The 16,412-nt window shown below is 37.5% G+C and overlaps 2 protein-coding genes across 2 annotated transcripts in view; both read right to left on the bottom strand.

The window, feature by feature from the left end:
* The window catches only part of LOC139176527 (complement factor H-like), a 174,598-nt gene that overhangs the window by 142,189 nt on the left and 15,997 nt on the right, over window positions 1-16,412 (bottom strand). The gene's annotated exons all lie outside the window — the stretch shown is intronic.
* The window catches only part of LOC139176529 (complement factor H-like), an 83,883-nt gene that overhangs the window by 41,501 nt on the left and 25,970 nt on the right, over window positions 1-16,412 (bottom strand). Inside the window, exons 5-8 of the mRNA XM_070768853.1 lie at window positions 7,799-7,975; window positions 6,623-6,808; window positions 6,332-6,511; window positions 2,141-2,320 (exon numbers count right to left, since the gene is read on the bottom strand). Of these exons, the coding sequence (XP_070624954.1) occupies window positions 2,141-2,320; window positions 6,332-6,511; window positions 6,623-6,808; window positions 7,799-7,865 (613 nt within the window). The 5' untranslated portion in view covers window positions 7,866-7,975. The remainder of the gene's footprint in view (window positions 1-2,140; window positions 2,321-6,331; window positions 6,512-6,622; window positions 6,809-7,798; window positions 7,976-16,412) is intronic.

Consider the following 16,412-nt stretch of genomic DNA (forward strand, 5'->3'; position numbering starts at 1 on the left):
CGTGTGCTCAGTCGTGTCCAACTCTCTGCAACCCTATGGACTGCAGCCTGCCAGGCTTCTCTGTCCATGGGATTCTCCAGGCAAGAATACTGGAGTGGGTAGCCATTCCCTTCTCCAGGATATCTTCCCTACTCAGGGATTGAACCTGGGTCTCCTGAATTGCAGGCAGATTTTTGACTGTCTGAGCCCCCAGGGGAGTCTATTTGTACGTCAGGAAATATTGAAGCAGAAATAAATAGAGGCATACCATATTTATGAATTCAAAATTCAATATGGTAAAGAAGTCAATTCTCCACAATTCATTTCTTATTACAAAGTCATCCCGTTCGATATACAACCCAATATTTCATCAAAATTTGTAAGTTTCTCCTGAAATTTCTATGTTCAAAACAAAAATAACTAAAGTAATTTTGAGTGAGAGGAACATACTTGGAGACTATTATCAGCCTTTCAGCCTGCTAAAAAGCTAGTTACAAAGGTAATTTGGCAGCAGTGAAGATAGTTAAGTGACTAAATAGAAAGTTCAGAAATAAATCAACACTTTCATAATTAACTGATTTTTCACTTCAATGGCTTTTCCACACATATTCTTAAAATAATTGACAATCCATCCATAAAAAATCAACTCCTACTTTATGCAATCCTCAAATGTTAACATGAGACAGATAACATACTTAAATATATTCACATAAAATTATAGTTTCTAGGAGAAACTGTAGAACATATGTATTTCACTACCTGTAAATGTTACTTGTTTCCTTAAAGATGTAGTTGTGTAGCAAGCTTTTTTAAAATTATATTTGCTATTAATTTAGAATAATTTATAAACATGAATTCCTTGAAATTTGTTGGGAATTCTTTCATCATATGAAATAATAAATTGTTGTAATTTAACTATATTTAATGAGCTAATATAGATTTCCAGACAAGATGCATGACAAAAATTAAGAAATATTTTATAATTATAAAAAAGTTAAATCACAAGGACCAAGCAATCATAAATATATAATGATTAGTATAAAACACTAGCCACTAGCTTAGCCACTCAGTCATGTCCCACTCTTTGTGATCCCATCGTCTGCAACCTGCCAGGCTCCTCTGTCCTTTGGGCTTCTCCAGGCAAGAATACTGGAGTGGGTTGCCTCCATTGGATCCTCACAACACAGGGATTGAACTCAGGTCCCCCCCACTGCAAGCAGATTGTAGACTGATCTACCAGGGAAACTCAAGAATCCTAGAGTGGGCAGCCTAACTCCTCTCTAGGGGATATTCCTGATCTCGAAATTGAACTTGGGTCTCCTGCATGGCAGGCAGATTCTTTACCAGCTCAACTACCAGGGAAGCCCATAATATACAATGTACATTATATATCGGCATGGCAGTTATTTAGAAGCTTGTTGTTTAATTCCCAAATAGTTACGCTTTTCTAAATAATTTATTCTCCATTGATATAGCTTTATTGTTGTATGATTTTTATATAGGGATTTCTATAAAAGGATGAATTATGAGGTTGAATATTAGACAGTAGATCTGGTTTTCTATTGATTTGAAGCTTCTTTCTAGATATTCTAGGCTTGTAGAAATTGGTGAAAATATTGCAGATAGGGAGTCAAAATGTCATAGTGTCGGAGAAGAGAAACACAGATATGAAAAGTGGAAAATTGAAATGAATCTATTCTATTGGAATTCATCATGTAAACATGACTCAAGATTTTTCAAGATAGTTAAACAAATAGACAAATTGATGACTATATATATATATATAAATAGATCATAGATTGATACATGCAGATACATTGATAAATACATAATAGTTCAGCATAAGCATAAGTACATTTATGTGTAATACACAAAATCAGAAGCAGTGATTTTCCAGTAGAAATGAGCACACCTAATGCCCAGATGTTAATTTAATGTCACAAAGTCTCTGGGTGGTTTCTCACATAGCTGACTAAGGCACATTATACAATTAATATTTAGACACAGTATTTTGATTAGCTTCTAAATTACCTTGCAGATGGAAAATATTTGGAATGATGAATAGATAAATTTCCTTGAAGGACACAAAGATACTACTTTTACAAGTTAGAGAGAAATACAATACATTTTTTTTTTTAAAACATTATGGACAAGAGATTACCTTCTTTGCAGGCTACTTTAGGATCCCATTCTCCATTTATACAGATTGAGTGTTTGCGTTCTGATTTTCCTCGACATTGGTAACTTTTGTTGGTGCTATGGTCATATTCAATCGTATGTGCTCGTTTTCCCTCAGGTGGAAATAATTTTGACCCTTTACACTTCTTAAGTTCATCTGCTGCTATAAAATGAAAACAGGAGCCAAGATGGCGGAGGAGTAGGACGGGGAGAACACTTTCTCCCACACAAATTCATCAAAAGAGCATTTAAACATCGAGTAAATTCCACAAAACAACTTATTAACCTTAAAAGCTTCTGCACATCAAAGGAAACTATTAGCAGGGTGAAAAGACAGCCTTCAGAATGGGAGAAAATAATAGCAAATGAAGCAACAGACAAACAACTAATCTCAAAAATATACAAGCAACTCCTACAGCTCAACTCCAGAAAAATAAACGACCCAATCAAAAAATGGGCCAAAGAACTAAATAGACATTTCTCCAAAGAAGACATACAGATGGCTAACAAACACATGAAAAGATGCTCAACATCACTCATTATCAGAGAAATGCAAATCAAAACCACTATGAGGTACCATTTCACACCAGTCAGAATGGCTGCGATCCAAAAGTCTACAAATAATAAATGCTGGAGAGGGTGTGGAGAAAAGGGAACCCTCTTACACTGTTGGTGGGAATGCAAACTAGTACAGCCACTATGGAGAACAGTGTGGAGATTCCTTAAAAAACTGGAAATAGAACTGCCTTATGATCCAGCAACCCCACTGCTGGGCATACACACTGAGGAAACCAGAAGGGAAAGAGACATGTGTACCCCAATGTTCATCGCAGCACTGTTTATAATAGCCAGGACATGGAAGCAACCTAGATGTCCATCAGCAGATGAATGGATAAGAAAGCAGTGGTACATATACACAATGGAGTACTACTCAGCCATTAAAAAGAATACATTTGAATCAGTTCTAATGAGGTGGATGAAACTGGAGCCTATTATACAGAGTGAAGTAAGCCAGAAGGAAAAACATAAATACAGTATACTAATGCATGTATATGGAATTTAGAAAGATGGTAACAATAACCTGGTGTACGAGACAGCAAAAGAGACACTGATGTATAGAACAGTCTTATGGACTCTGTGGGAGAGGGAGAGGGTGGGAAGATTTGGCAAAGTGACATTGAAACATGTAGAATATCATGTAAGAAACGAGTTGCCAGTCCAGGTTCGATGCGCGATACTGGATGCTTGGGGCTGGTGCACTGGGACGACCCAGAGGGATGCTGTGGGGAGGGAGGAGGGAGGAGGGTTCAGGATGGGGAACACATGTATGCCTGTGGCGGATTCATTTTGATATTTGGCAAAACTAATACAATTATGTAAAGTTTAAAAATAAAATAAAATTTAAAAGAAAAAAAATAAAATAAAATGAAAACATTCTCTTGAAAAGACCAATTCTAAAGAACCAAATAGCTAATAACAAAAAATTGCTATGGAGTCAATAAAATAATGATGTTAGAATTTTTGCCTACAAATTCCACCAGCCAAGTTCTTGCTGATCAAATTGCATGAGATGAAAAATTATACATGAGCCTGAGTCTTGCATCCAGTTTTTGAAATTTCAGAGAAAATACCCATCCTAAAGATTTCTGCCTTTTTGACTGAAATACTTTTTGATGATCTACATAGTAAATAGCTATCACATGAATAAATTTGGTCCCAAACTTGAAATCTGTGCAAATGTTCATATAATTTGCTTGTTGACCTTAAGCATCTCTGCATTATTTTTAATTCACAATCTTAAAACAATAAAATAAAAACAATTTTCTGTGGACAAAGCATACCAAGTTGCTACTTTATATATGTTTTTTCAAGAAATGTAATGAAACATAATAAGAAAACTACGCCAAGGGGTTTTGTATAGAATCTTAACTTTTAAGCAAATCTTTTACCTGACACCGAAAATAAACAAATACTTGAAATGAGAATATGAGTACTTAAAGTTACAACCTATCTTGTATATACACTTAGAGTCTTTGAGCCACTATGTTATGTATCAGATCATTATATAATGCAATATAAAGCCATGATAACAATTTTTTCTAGCTCCAGGATAAGTTAAATATGGACTAAAAAAGCTATATGTATATATTTCATAAATTCAATGCAGGTAGAAGTTCTTTTTGAATTTGACAAAATATCCATATAGGTCTTTGGCAGTATATGTTAATGATTTGTTAATCATAAAGCTTAAGTGAAATGAATAAAATAAGGAAAAGTCAAGTAGATAGTCAAAGAAAAGTGATGATTTCAAAATGAAACTCTGAAAAAATAAAATAACAAGCTGAACTGAATGACATTAAAACATGTATAATATCATATAAGAAACAAATCGCCAGTCTAGGTTCAATGCAGAATATAGGAAGCCTGGGGCTGGTGCACTGGGATGACCCAGAGGAATGGTATGGGGAGGGAGGTGGGAGTGGGGTTCAGGATGGAGAACATGTGTACACCCGTGGTGGATACATGTTGATGTATGGCAAAACCAATACAATATTGTAAAGTAAAATAATAATAATAATAAAATAAATAAAGTTACTCTAATTTAAAAAAAAAAAAAAAAAACACTAAAGGCTTGAGAATTAGCACTGTTTTTAAGTTTTGTTCAGGGTGTTGAGGGACATAAAACCAGTAGTATTCTTCAAGGAATGGTGGCTATAGGAAGATGTATACTCAAAAGTAGAAATAGTGGCTGCGGGCCTCATCCTATGATGGACTGGTTTCTGGAAGGAAAGCAGACTTATTTTATTAGGAGAAAATAAGCAAGTAGGAAGAATGACAAGCTAGATTAGACAGAGTTACAAAATAAACCTTGAGAGAAGAAAACTGGAATAAGGTCTATTATAGCAAAGGGGGACTACATTAAACTGAATACAGGTGGAGGATTAACCTTAGCAAGGAAAACTCTGAGGTCAGAAGAGTAATAATTGAAGCAAACATTTTGGCATACCTAGGACAGGAATCTGTTCATAAAAATATGGGGATTAATAAGTTAAAAAAAATTACTATATAACTAAATAAACTCCTACTGAATGTCTCCCATCTGTCAACTGGTCTTTTGAAATGGGTCTTTCGACATACTGTCAGCAAAGAAAACAGCTATCAGTCCCTGCCTTCACTCAGGGGCTAAGCCTAAGCCCTACCTTCTTCTTGGAATAATTAATGGCTAAACATATAATGATTTAATAGGCCTGAACATCCAGGACTCTCTTTGAATGCAGAGCCCAGGAAAACTCCAGGAAAAAGTCTATTCCAAGAGAAAATGAAAGAAGGCAGCTAACATTGATTCTCTTGGTTAGTAATCAAAGACTTGGTCATCCAAAAGTCAGGATGAGTCTCTTACAGGGAAAAGTGTCAGGGCAGGTTCCTGGCCCCACCCCAAGTGCCTCCCATGACAGAGTTACCTACTAACAGGGAGGGCTTGAGCCCACCCTCCCCAACACAGTAAATTCTCTTTGCAGAATTTGAAACAGGTAGAGAAATTATCATTGTTAGAAGCTTGAGAGAGGCAAGACTCCTACCCAAATGTATCAAATGGGTATTTTCCTCAACTATAATTCCTGGTTTCAAATGTTCTAAAAGAAAGAGTATCATATAAAAGCAAAAACGGCATTTCTGCAATGATAGTTGTATTTTTCAGGTAACTAGTACTCCCATTTTAATCACGTGAGTATCTATCAGTAAGATTTGGCTTCACACTTGTCATCCCCTGGTGGCTCAGAGGTTAAAGTGTCTGCCTACAATGCTGGAGACGTGGGTTCTATCCCTGGGTTGGGAAGATCCCCTGGAGAAGGAAATGGCAACCCAGTCCAGTATTCTTGCCTGGAGAATCCCATGGACAGAAGAGCCTGGTGGGCTACAGTCCACGGGGTCACAAAGAGTCAGGCAAGACTGAGCGACCTTACTTGTCAAGATAAACAATGTTAATATTAGGACAGAAAGATGCATAAAATTCTATTGCTAGTTTATATTTTTCCTCTTTAGACACATATTGGACTATAAAAATCAAATGTTTGGGATCATTATAATTTAAGATCTGACATTTTTCAAGGATAACTCTAAATTTCAACAGTATGGCTGCAAATACTAAAGGTCAATTTGAGATGTGTATTCTGACCAATGCACTGAGGAGGCTGGGTCCACTCTCCACTAATACACGTGATAAATCTGGGTCCAATGATTGTAAATGCTTCTCTGCAACTGAACTCTACTGAGTCTCCATGGTGATAGGGAGGGACAAAAGGCTTGATATCGCCGTGATCAAGGTCAGGTATATCTCCACATGTACGCTCCTCCTCTGAAAATGCACAAAAACATGTTCTTCTTTAAAATATTATTTAAATGTGTATATGAATACAAATAAGAGTAATGATTTACCTTGAAATATTGCTATTTTTAAATATATTACCAATACACACAGGTAAAGCTGTCCATTCTCCATCAACACACTGAATTTTATGAGAACCCTTCATCAGAAATCTGGGGTTGCAAGCATATTCCATGACCTCATTGTGTGCATATTCTTCTTTGTGCATTTCTTTTCCTTTCCCATTGAGAAGTTGAGGAGGATGAGCACATGATTTTACTTTCCCTACTGTAGAAATATTGCATAAATTATGGTTACATTGTCTGTCTTATAACTGAAAAATCCAGCTAATGCAGAAACTTATTTCACTGAATGATCTTTTATTTGTTATATAATTTATTTTAGCATTCTTAAACAATGAAAAAAGAATAGTGTTTACAGCAGACTCGTGTTTACTAATTCTGTTACTCTTCTTGAACTAGCATATTGCAGTCTATGTATGCTCATAAAGCATGTTCATAATCCAGACATGCTAAATAAATATGCAAACCAGATACTCAATCTGGGTGTATAAATTATAGCAATACTTTTATTCCACAGAAACACTATGAAAACTTTTTGAAAAAATATCATTTGAGAAAATCATTTGAACAGTTTAACTTTGATTCATATGATTTGATATGTGTGACTGAATTATACATGTGACTTTAAGTTACTTGAACACTGAATACATGTGACTTTAAGTTACTGAATACATGTGACTTTAAGTTACTTGAACACTCTTTAGACATACTTGTGGACACTAGATGTAAAGTCTACAGTATATAAACTATCCAATATTAATGGTGGAATTGCAGGAAAAGGAAAACTAAGAAGAAATCCTGCCAGTGTCAGGTTCCTCATGCATTTCTGTGGATTCTCCACTACATATTTCAAGAAGCACCTGGAGGTTAATTTCTTAAAGAAGGAAAACTGAGGTATCTACTACCCAGCACATATCCTTGGTGGGTATGCTGCTGCTAAGTCGCTTCAGTCACGTCCGACTCTGTGCAACCCCATAGACAGCAGCCCACCCGGCTTCTCTGTCCCAAGGATTATCCAGGCAAGAATACTGAAGTGGGTTGCCATTTCCTTCTCCACCTGGGTGGGTATATCTCTGCCTTAATGCATTAGATTACAGATGCACTGGAAGTGGACAGAAAATTAAGGGAGGGAAATAAAAAGGTTGGTATCTGAAATCCCAACACCTGCTCCAGTAACTGTCAGATAAATATTTACCTTTACACGTTGGAAGTTTAGGGGACCATCCAAAGTGGTAGCACTGAACTGAATCTGCTCCAAGCATAATATGGCCCTGACTGCAGGAGAATTTCAGCACATCTCCAACTTTAAATGTTTCTTTCCTGGGATAAACATTTCAGTATGTATCCATTTCAGGAATACTGCATTCTCTTTCTATCAAAAAAGATAAATAATTGAGTGAGAATATTTAACCATTGCAAAATAAATATTATTTGTGTCATATAAAATGAGGTGCTGGGTACTGCATACACAGAGGACACACATTAATGCACATTAATGCTCTTCCTTGAAAAACATTACATGTTAGGTTTTATACCCCCTCTGCACTCATCTGGGATTTTGAGAAATATTAAGGTATTGAGCAGCAACATATATACCTGATAATTTATTTGTAAAGTCAACTTGTTAATACTGGATCTGATTTTATCACTGACATTTACAAAATATAATGCTACTATTGGGTCTCAAAATGTATAACTATTCTCTCAGAATAAAAAAAAAAAGACACAATTTTAAAATTGAATACAAATGAAAAAATGGTATTATAAAAAATGTAACTGGAAAACTAGAACACACAAGAGAGACATTTCTCTTGTATTTGAGTTACAGGTACATTAAAAATCACTTCAATTTATCCTCAAGTGTAGTAATCAAACAAAAACATGAAACAAAATGAGTAAACAAGTTCAAGGTCACATAGGCATATTCTAGGTGTCTTGATTATGTATATGACAACACAAACATTTAATCTTATTGTATGTATAAATGATATTAACTATTAATATATGTTTAATTATTCTGATTCACTTTAAAAATGTGTAAACTTATCATTGAAAATATGTAAAATCTATGAAATTTCTGACATTGCTGTGTGTGGATTAGTCACTCAGTTGTGTCTGACCCTATGTGACCCCATGGAGTATAGCTGGCCATGATCCTCTGTCCTTGGAATTCTCAGGCAAGAATACTGAAGGGAGTAATTCATTCCTTTCTCTAGGGGATCTTCCTAATCCAGGGATCAAACCCAGGTCTCTTGCACTGCAGGCAGTTTCTTTACATCTGAGCCCCCACAGATTGCTACATATTATAGAAAAATTGCATTATTCTTATTTGAATCTTCCTATTTGTCAATATGCATCACTATGAACAAAAAGCATCACTATGAACAAAGCTAGTGGAGGTAATAGAATTCCAGTTGAATCCTGAAAGATGATGCTGTGAAAGTGCTGCACTCAATATGTCAGTAAATTTGGAAAACTCAGCAGTGGCCACAGGACTGGAAAAGGTCAGTTTTCATTCCAATCCCAAAGAAAGGCAATGCCAAAGAATACTCAAACTACCGCACAATTGCACTCATTTCACACGCTAGTAAAGTAATACTCAAAATTTTCCAAGCCAGGCTTCAGCAATATGTGAACCGCAAGCTGGTTTTAGAAAAGGCAGAGGAACCAGAGATCAAATTGCCAACATCCGCTGGATCATGGAAAAAGCAAGAGAGTTCCAGAAAAACATCTATTTCTGCTTTATTGACTATGCCAAAGTCTTTGACTGTGTGGATCACAATAAACTGTGGAAAATTCTGTAAGAGATGGGAATACCAGACCACCTGATCTGCCTCTTGAGAAATTTGTATGCAGGTCAGGAAGCAACAGTTAGAACTGGACATGGAACCACAGTCTGGTTCCAAATAGGAAAAGGAGTATGTCAAGGCTGTATATTGTCACCCTGCTTATTTAACTTATATGCAGAGTACATCATGAGAAATGCTAGGCTGGAAGAAACACAAGCTGGAATCAAGATTGCCGGGAGAAATATCAATAACCTCAGATATGCAGATGACACCACCCTGATGGAAGAAAGTGAAGAGAAACTAAAAAGCTTCTTGATGAAAGTGAAAGTGGAAAGTGAAAAACTTGGCTTAAATCTCAACATTCAGAAAACGAAGATCATAGCATCTGGTCCCATCACTTCATGGGAAATAGATGGGAAAACAGTGGAAACAGTGTCAGACTTCATTTTTTTGGGCTCCAAAATCACTGCAGATGGTGACTGCAGCCATGAAATTAAAAGACGCTTACTCCTTGGAAGGAAAGTTATGACCAACCTAGATAGCGTATTCAAAAGCAGAGACATTACTTTGCCAACAAAGGTTTGTCTAGTCAAGGCTATGGTTTTTCCTGTGGTCATGGTATGGATGTGAGAGTTGGACTGTGAAGAAGGCTGAGCACCGAAGAATTGATGCTTTTGAACTGTGGTGTTGGAGAAGACTCTTGAGAGTCTCTTGGACTGCAAGGAGATCCAACCAGTCCATTCTGAAGGATATCAGCCCTGGGTGTTCTTTGGAAGGAATGATGCTAAAGCTGAAACTCCAGTACTTTGGCCACCTCATGCGAAGAGGTGATTCATTGGAAAAGACTCTGATGCTGGGAGGGATTGGGGGCAGGAGGAGAAGGGCATGACAGAGGATGAGAAGGCTGGATATCATCACTGACTCAATGGACGTGAGTCTGGGTGAACTCTGGGAGTTGGTGATGGACAGGGAGGCCTGGCGTGCTGCGATTCATGGGGTTGCAAAGAGTTGGACACGACTGAGCAACTGAACTGAACTGATTGCTCAATAATTTATAAACTTCACAATTGGAATTTAAGTATTAGAATCTCACCCAAAAGAAAGACTATCTAATAGTCTTCAAACATTATCACACAATTATATATAAGCTAACTAGTTTTAAAAGTAATACTCCCTCCCCCCAAAATCAATAAATTTGTTTCTACTTTTGCTTTAATGTTGAGTTTTATAGCTTAGCTGTGAGGTTACTGTTGATGAGAATCATTGAGATTGCTTTCCTAAAGTTCTATTCCAAACCTCCACATAGTAATACTTCTAATGGTATATGACTTTGTTTACATATTTTGTGCTTAAAACATAAAATTCCTATTTTATCCTACTGTGTAAAATGGTGCTTTAACAAAAAAAGATCTTGACATTAGGCTGTTTTCTAACTGCTGTCTTCACAAAGAGTGACTGTAAGAATGACATGATCATCTTAAAAGCCTTTCCCTTTACTTAGAATTGTTAGCAGCTCAGTTGTGTCTATCTCTTTGCGATCCCATAGACTGCAGCTCACCAAAATTCCATGGAATTCTTCAGGCAAGACTATTGCAGTAGTTAGCCTTTCCTTTCTCTAGGGGATCTTCCCTACCCAGGGATCCAATCCAGGTCTCCTGCAATGCAGGTAGATGTATTACTGTCAGGTGGCTCAGAAATTTTGAAAGTGAAAGTGTAGTCTCTCAGCCATGTCTGATTCTTTTTGATCCCATGGACTATAGCCCACCATACTCCTCTGTCTCTGGAATTCTCCAGGCAAGAATACTGCAGTGGGATGCCATTCCCTTCTTCAAGAGATCTTCCAGACCCATTGATCAAACCAAGTGTCCTGCATTGCAGGCGGCTTCTTTACCATCCAGTCTTTTCTAAAATAAGCCAATTTCTTCACTGCCTCAGCTGCTGCAAAGGCATGTGTCTCTGCTGACGAATGGTTTCCAGGCTTTCTTTGTATAGACATCTTCCTACATAAACTTGACCCACAGTCCCTCCTAGTTTCTAAGCACCTGGATTCTTTTGTTCTTAAAACACACTTAGTGGAACAATATAATAGAAATATTTTTACTTTTTGGTTCATTATTTATTTTAATTCATCTTTTTTTTTTTTTTTCATACTGGCATGAAAGCTCTTGAAAGGCATACCACTGACCCCCACTGTATCTTTCACAATTTTCTCCTAGCCTACTTCTGGCACATATTAGGTGCTTGCCTACAGCCTTAAAAGTGAAATTACCTGGGTTCTGGACACTGTTGAACAAGCCTGGCCCATTTCTATAACAAGCTCCCCCTGTGTATCTATCTGAAATCTCTGTGCTCAATCTTTTCTGTGCTGCCCAGTGTTCCTTCTCCTCCTTCCCCCATGCACCATTCAGTCTCACATGACTTTGTCTCCTTCCTGAAATGAGAACAGGAACCATCAGCATCTACTTCTCTTCAGGATTGTATTTACACACCCATTTTCATTCCTTCTCCTGACAGGAAGTTGCAACGAATCCAGTTGTCACCAAGTCCAGGACTCTCTCAAAATTGCTGGTTCCTCTCTCACCTCCTTCACAGGGAGCCTGTGGTCAGTCTTTGCCTGCTTCCCTCTCTGGTTCATCCTCTTCAACGTTCATTACACTCTCATCTTTCCCATTAAAACAATACATAATCCACCGAGCAATATATCCTGAACCTCTTGTTCTCTGCCACAACGAAGCCTTTTGAAAGAGTTGTGTCCTCATGCTGTATTGCATTTCTTACTAATAATTTATTTAGCAGGCCGTAAGTAGATTTTTCCCTATTACTCCCAATCTGTCTCTGTGACAATTATTGTTGGCCTCCATGTAGCCAAATCCACCACATTTTAAGTCTTAACCTGACTTATTGACTGAATTAGAAATATTCATTAGTGTAACTATTCTAATGTAATTAGATTACAATTTCCTTGAATAAACTGTATGGTAGACATTATGACAAGAAGCTTACATGAATAATTTATTTTAATAACTAAAAAATCTTTTGAAATATTAGAACATTTGTAAATATTAAATCATTGTACAGATTCAGAGGAGTGAATGAACTTCAAATAGGTCGTTGCTCTTAGATATATAGTTAGATAATGGTGGAATTGGATATAGAACCATTTCAGGCTGATTCTACAGGAATTACCGCTAGTCAATTTATTACTCCTTGTTATTATATTATTTTCTTCTGTCCACAACTATGAAACATTCATTTTTTTCCCCTAAATTCTCTGGGTCCTCCTTTATTTTTATCACTTTGCCATCTATTCTTCTTCCGTCAGACACCTCAGTGTTGGAATCTTCAGGACTCAGTCTTGAACGCTTTTCTGTTTTCATTCTACATTATTTTCCAATCTGATGTCATCATTTACAGAGTGATAATCTCAAATGTACATCTCCTGGCTAAACCCATGCATTCAACACTGTAGTTGACATATCCAATGTTTATGGTCCATGGGCACACAACCACAGTATGTCAGCAGGACAAAGGAAGGATGGCAAAAAAAAAAAGGAGAGTGAGTAGAACTGAATCTGTACCCGGGGTTGGGGAACTGAAGCAGGGACAGTGCTGCATGGGAGAGCAAATGTTTGTGACAGAGGTGAAGCATTGAGGCTGTTGGAGAGTGAAGCAGCTGATCTGTGAGAGTCTGAATGGAATGAGGATCACACAGACAATCCTTGCCACAGCCATACATACCCCATACAGGGATTCAAGTCCCCTAGAAAGTGCTGTAGCTTGGAGCTGGAACATAGAGATTGGAAAACAATCCCAGGGCAAGGTCTGCTGTTGACTGAAGGGAGATGGTGTGAGGGAACCTAATGGAGAATTGCAGTGGAAAATGCTTATGAAGGAAAGCCAGCTAACCTGGAGGCAGGGTGACACTGCTGAGTCACACACAGATAATAGAGCGATCTCTGCAGCCTCTCTCTCTGAACATAGCACCAGACAGCTGAAACAACCCAGGGACGGTGGCCCTATAAGGACCTGATGTGCAAAGCAACACAGAAGGACCCCAGCCAGGGTGATCTTTAAGTCCCTGATGAGATAAACAACAGACAATGACCCCAAGTGGAGGGCCCTGTAAGCACCTAAAGGGGCCAAGCAACAGAGAAGGACCAGCCAAAGAGGCCCTCTGATGGCCAGATGCCAGAAGCTAGGAAAAGACTCTTTTAGAGCCATAGCTCCTGCAGCTGAGTCAGTTGGTTTCCCTGCACGCTTGGCACTGCCAGGGTTCCCATAATTCAAGCAGCTGTGTCACCTCCATGCTCAACCCTCACTGGAGAGAGCTGTCAGAAGCTAGAAAAATCCCTAATAGTCACATACCTCCTGTGACAATAGCCACAGCTATGTATCCAGCGTTGCCATGTTTCCCATTATCCAAGCTCCTGTGTCAAACCTTAGCTCAATCCCCACAAGGACAGAGCAACCAGAGGCTACAAAAAACCCTAAGGGCCTCATATTTCCTGCTGTCCTAGCCAGTGGCTCCCCTTAGTACCTGGTACTGACAGGGCTCCTGCAATCCAAGCAACTGCACCACCTCCACATTCAGTCCTCCCTGGGGCACACCCAAGTCCTCCAGGGGAGCCTCAGGAGCAAACTCCTGTGGACGACTCACATGCAAAAGTGGAGATAAAACCACAAGTGAAATCCAGGGGCAGGCGGCTAAGGAAGAGAACCAAAACATCCCCACCAGTGGTACAAGCTGAAGATTGAATCCACATGATCAAGGAGGCAGACTTTGTATTTATGGAATATATAAATGATTATTAGAGTTCCTGAAAAGGAAAAAACACTAGCACTGGCAGATGTGGACATCAGAGCAAGAACTTGCAAGAGTAAGACCAGATTAGAGTCTGAGCTGCCCCCACAATAGGTCCAGAGATGAGCCCAGAACCGGAGGGCATCCTAGGAGGGTGAGGTGGACTGTGACTCACATTGAGGAAAAGGATGCTGACAGCTGATCCAAGAAAAATATCTATTATTCTTATATTTTAACTTATTCAGTAGTTGTTACTTGATTTTTACCTTTTTTTCCCCTCTCTGTTATTCTAGTTGTTGATTTTAATGCTACTATTAAAACTATTTATGCTTTTGAGAAAGTTTTTAAATCACATTTTTAATTCCCTTTAAATACTTAGTCCACATTGGTTTTTGTTGTTTTATGGACTTTTTCCTGTTTTTAATTTTCGAAGTTTTTAAAAAAAATATTAGTATTTTCCACATATATTCTTTTGTTTGCTTTTCTTATTCTTTTCCTGTTGTAAGTTATTCTTTAATATATATAAACTTATTTATCTACCTCTATTGAAATTTTCTTTTCTAGCCTTTCTTTTTTTTTCCTTTTCTCACTATGTTTATTAATCTGTTTTGCTTTAGTTGCTTTATTCCCCAGTTGTCACATGGCTTTGGTTTAGTTTTCCAGTTTATGGTTTTAGTCAGTTTTGTTAATAACTAGTTCATATAATTTTTGCTTTCATTTGCTCACTGGATCAATCTCTTCTACTTTCTTCTTCTTCTTTTTTTTCTTTCTTTTACATTGTTTTTTTTTTTTTTTCCTGTGTGTGCATGCATGTGTATGTATCCTATTATTTTTGTAAGTACTTGCCTTATTTTTTATTTGCCATTTGTCTGGGGTTTGCATTTTGTTTCTTGTTTTAGTGTGCTTGTTTTAATCCCCGTTAATGCTGTTACAAACCACCTGTGGTATCTCACTTCCCTGGCCAGAGATCAGGCCCAGAGCCTTTGAAGTGGGAGTGCTGACAAGACTCTAGACTGCCATAAAACTCCTAAGCCCAGGGAGTATTTATTAGTGAGAACTCCCATAAAGGCTTCCACCTGTATACACCTGGCATCACCCAACTGCCAGCAGCACCCAGTGTAGGATGCCTCACCCAAAAAACAAACAAAATAAAAACACAAAGCCAGTCATCAGCAAAAAAGATTGCCACTCCACAAAGTCCTGCCGATTAGAGGGGAAAAAAAAAAAAACCCAAAAAAACTTACCTCCTTTCACCAGAGTACAAACAAAAGTCACCCCCAAAAGAAGCCTAAACAAACCAGTGGCACAACCTTACACACCAAGGGCAGAAGCCAAAAGGAAGAAGGAATTCGACCTGAAAGCCTGAGAAAAGGAGACATCAAATGCAATAATGAGAAACAAACAAAAAAAAAGACAGAAAAGTATTGCTTAAAAGAAGAAACAAACTAGAAGCACAAAAGATCAAAAAAAAAAAAAAAAAAAAAAAGAAGAAAAAAAAAAGGTGGGGGGTAATAGACAAAATACCTGAAAAAGAATTCAAAGTAATGATAGGAAAGATGTTCCAAAACCTTGAAAAGAGAATGGATAAAATGGCAGGAAGCAATCAACAAATTAACACAATAACCAAGGATATATAAGAAATAAAGAATAAATCAACAAGGATGAATAACACCATTATGGAAATCAAAAGTTCTCTAGAAAGAAACAATAATAGATTAATTGAAACAAAAAAATGAAACAGTAAGCTGGAAGATTAAATGGTGGAAGTAGTTACTGATGAGCAGAATAAAGGAAAAAGAATGAAAAGAATTGAGGAGAGCTTTGGAGACCTCTGGGACAGTATTTAACTCACCAACATTTGAGTTATAATGGTCCTAGAGGAAGAAGAGAAAAAGAAAGTCACTGAGAACATTTTTGAATATATTATAGTTGAAAACTTTTCCAGCATGGGAAAGGAAATAGTCAATCAAGTTCAAGAAGCACAGAGAGTCCAATACAGGATAAACCCAAGGAGAAACACATCGAGACACATACCAATCAACAGAGATTAAACACAAAGAAAGAATATTAAAAGCAGTAAGGGAAAAGCAACAAGTAACACACAAGGGAAAACCCATTCAATTAACAGCTGATCTTTCAGCAGAAACTCTGCAGGCCGGAAAGGAGTGGCAGGATATATTTAAAGTATTGAAAGGGAAAAATCTACAAGCAAGATTACT

This window comes from Bos indicus, chromosome 16, assembly GCF_029378745.1.
Source record: "Bos indicus isolate NIAB-ARS_2022 breed Sahiwal x Tharparkar chromosome 16, NIAB-ARS_B.indTharparkar_mat_pri_1.0, whole genome shotgun sequence".
NCBI lineage: Eukaryota > Metazoa > Chordata > Mammalia > Artiodactyla > Bovidae > Bos > Bos indicus.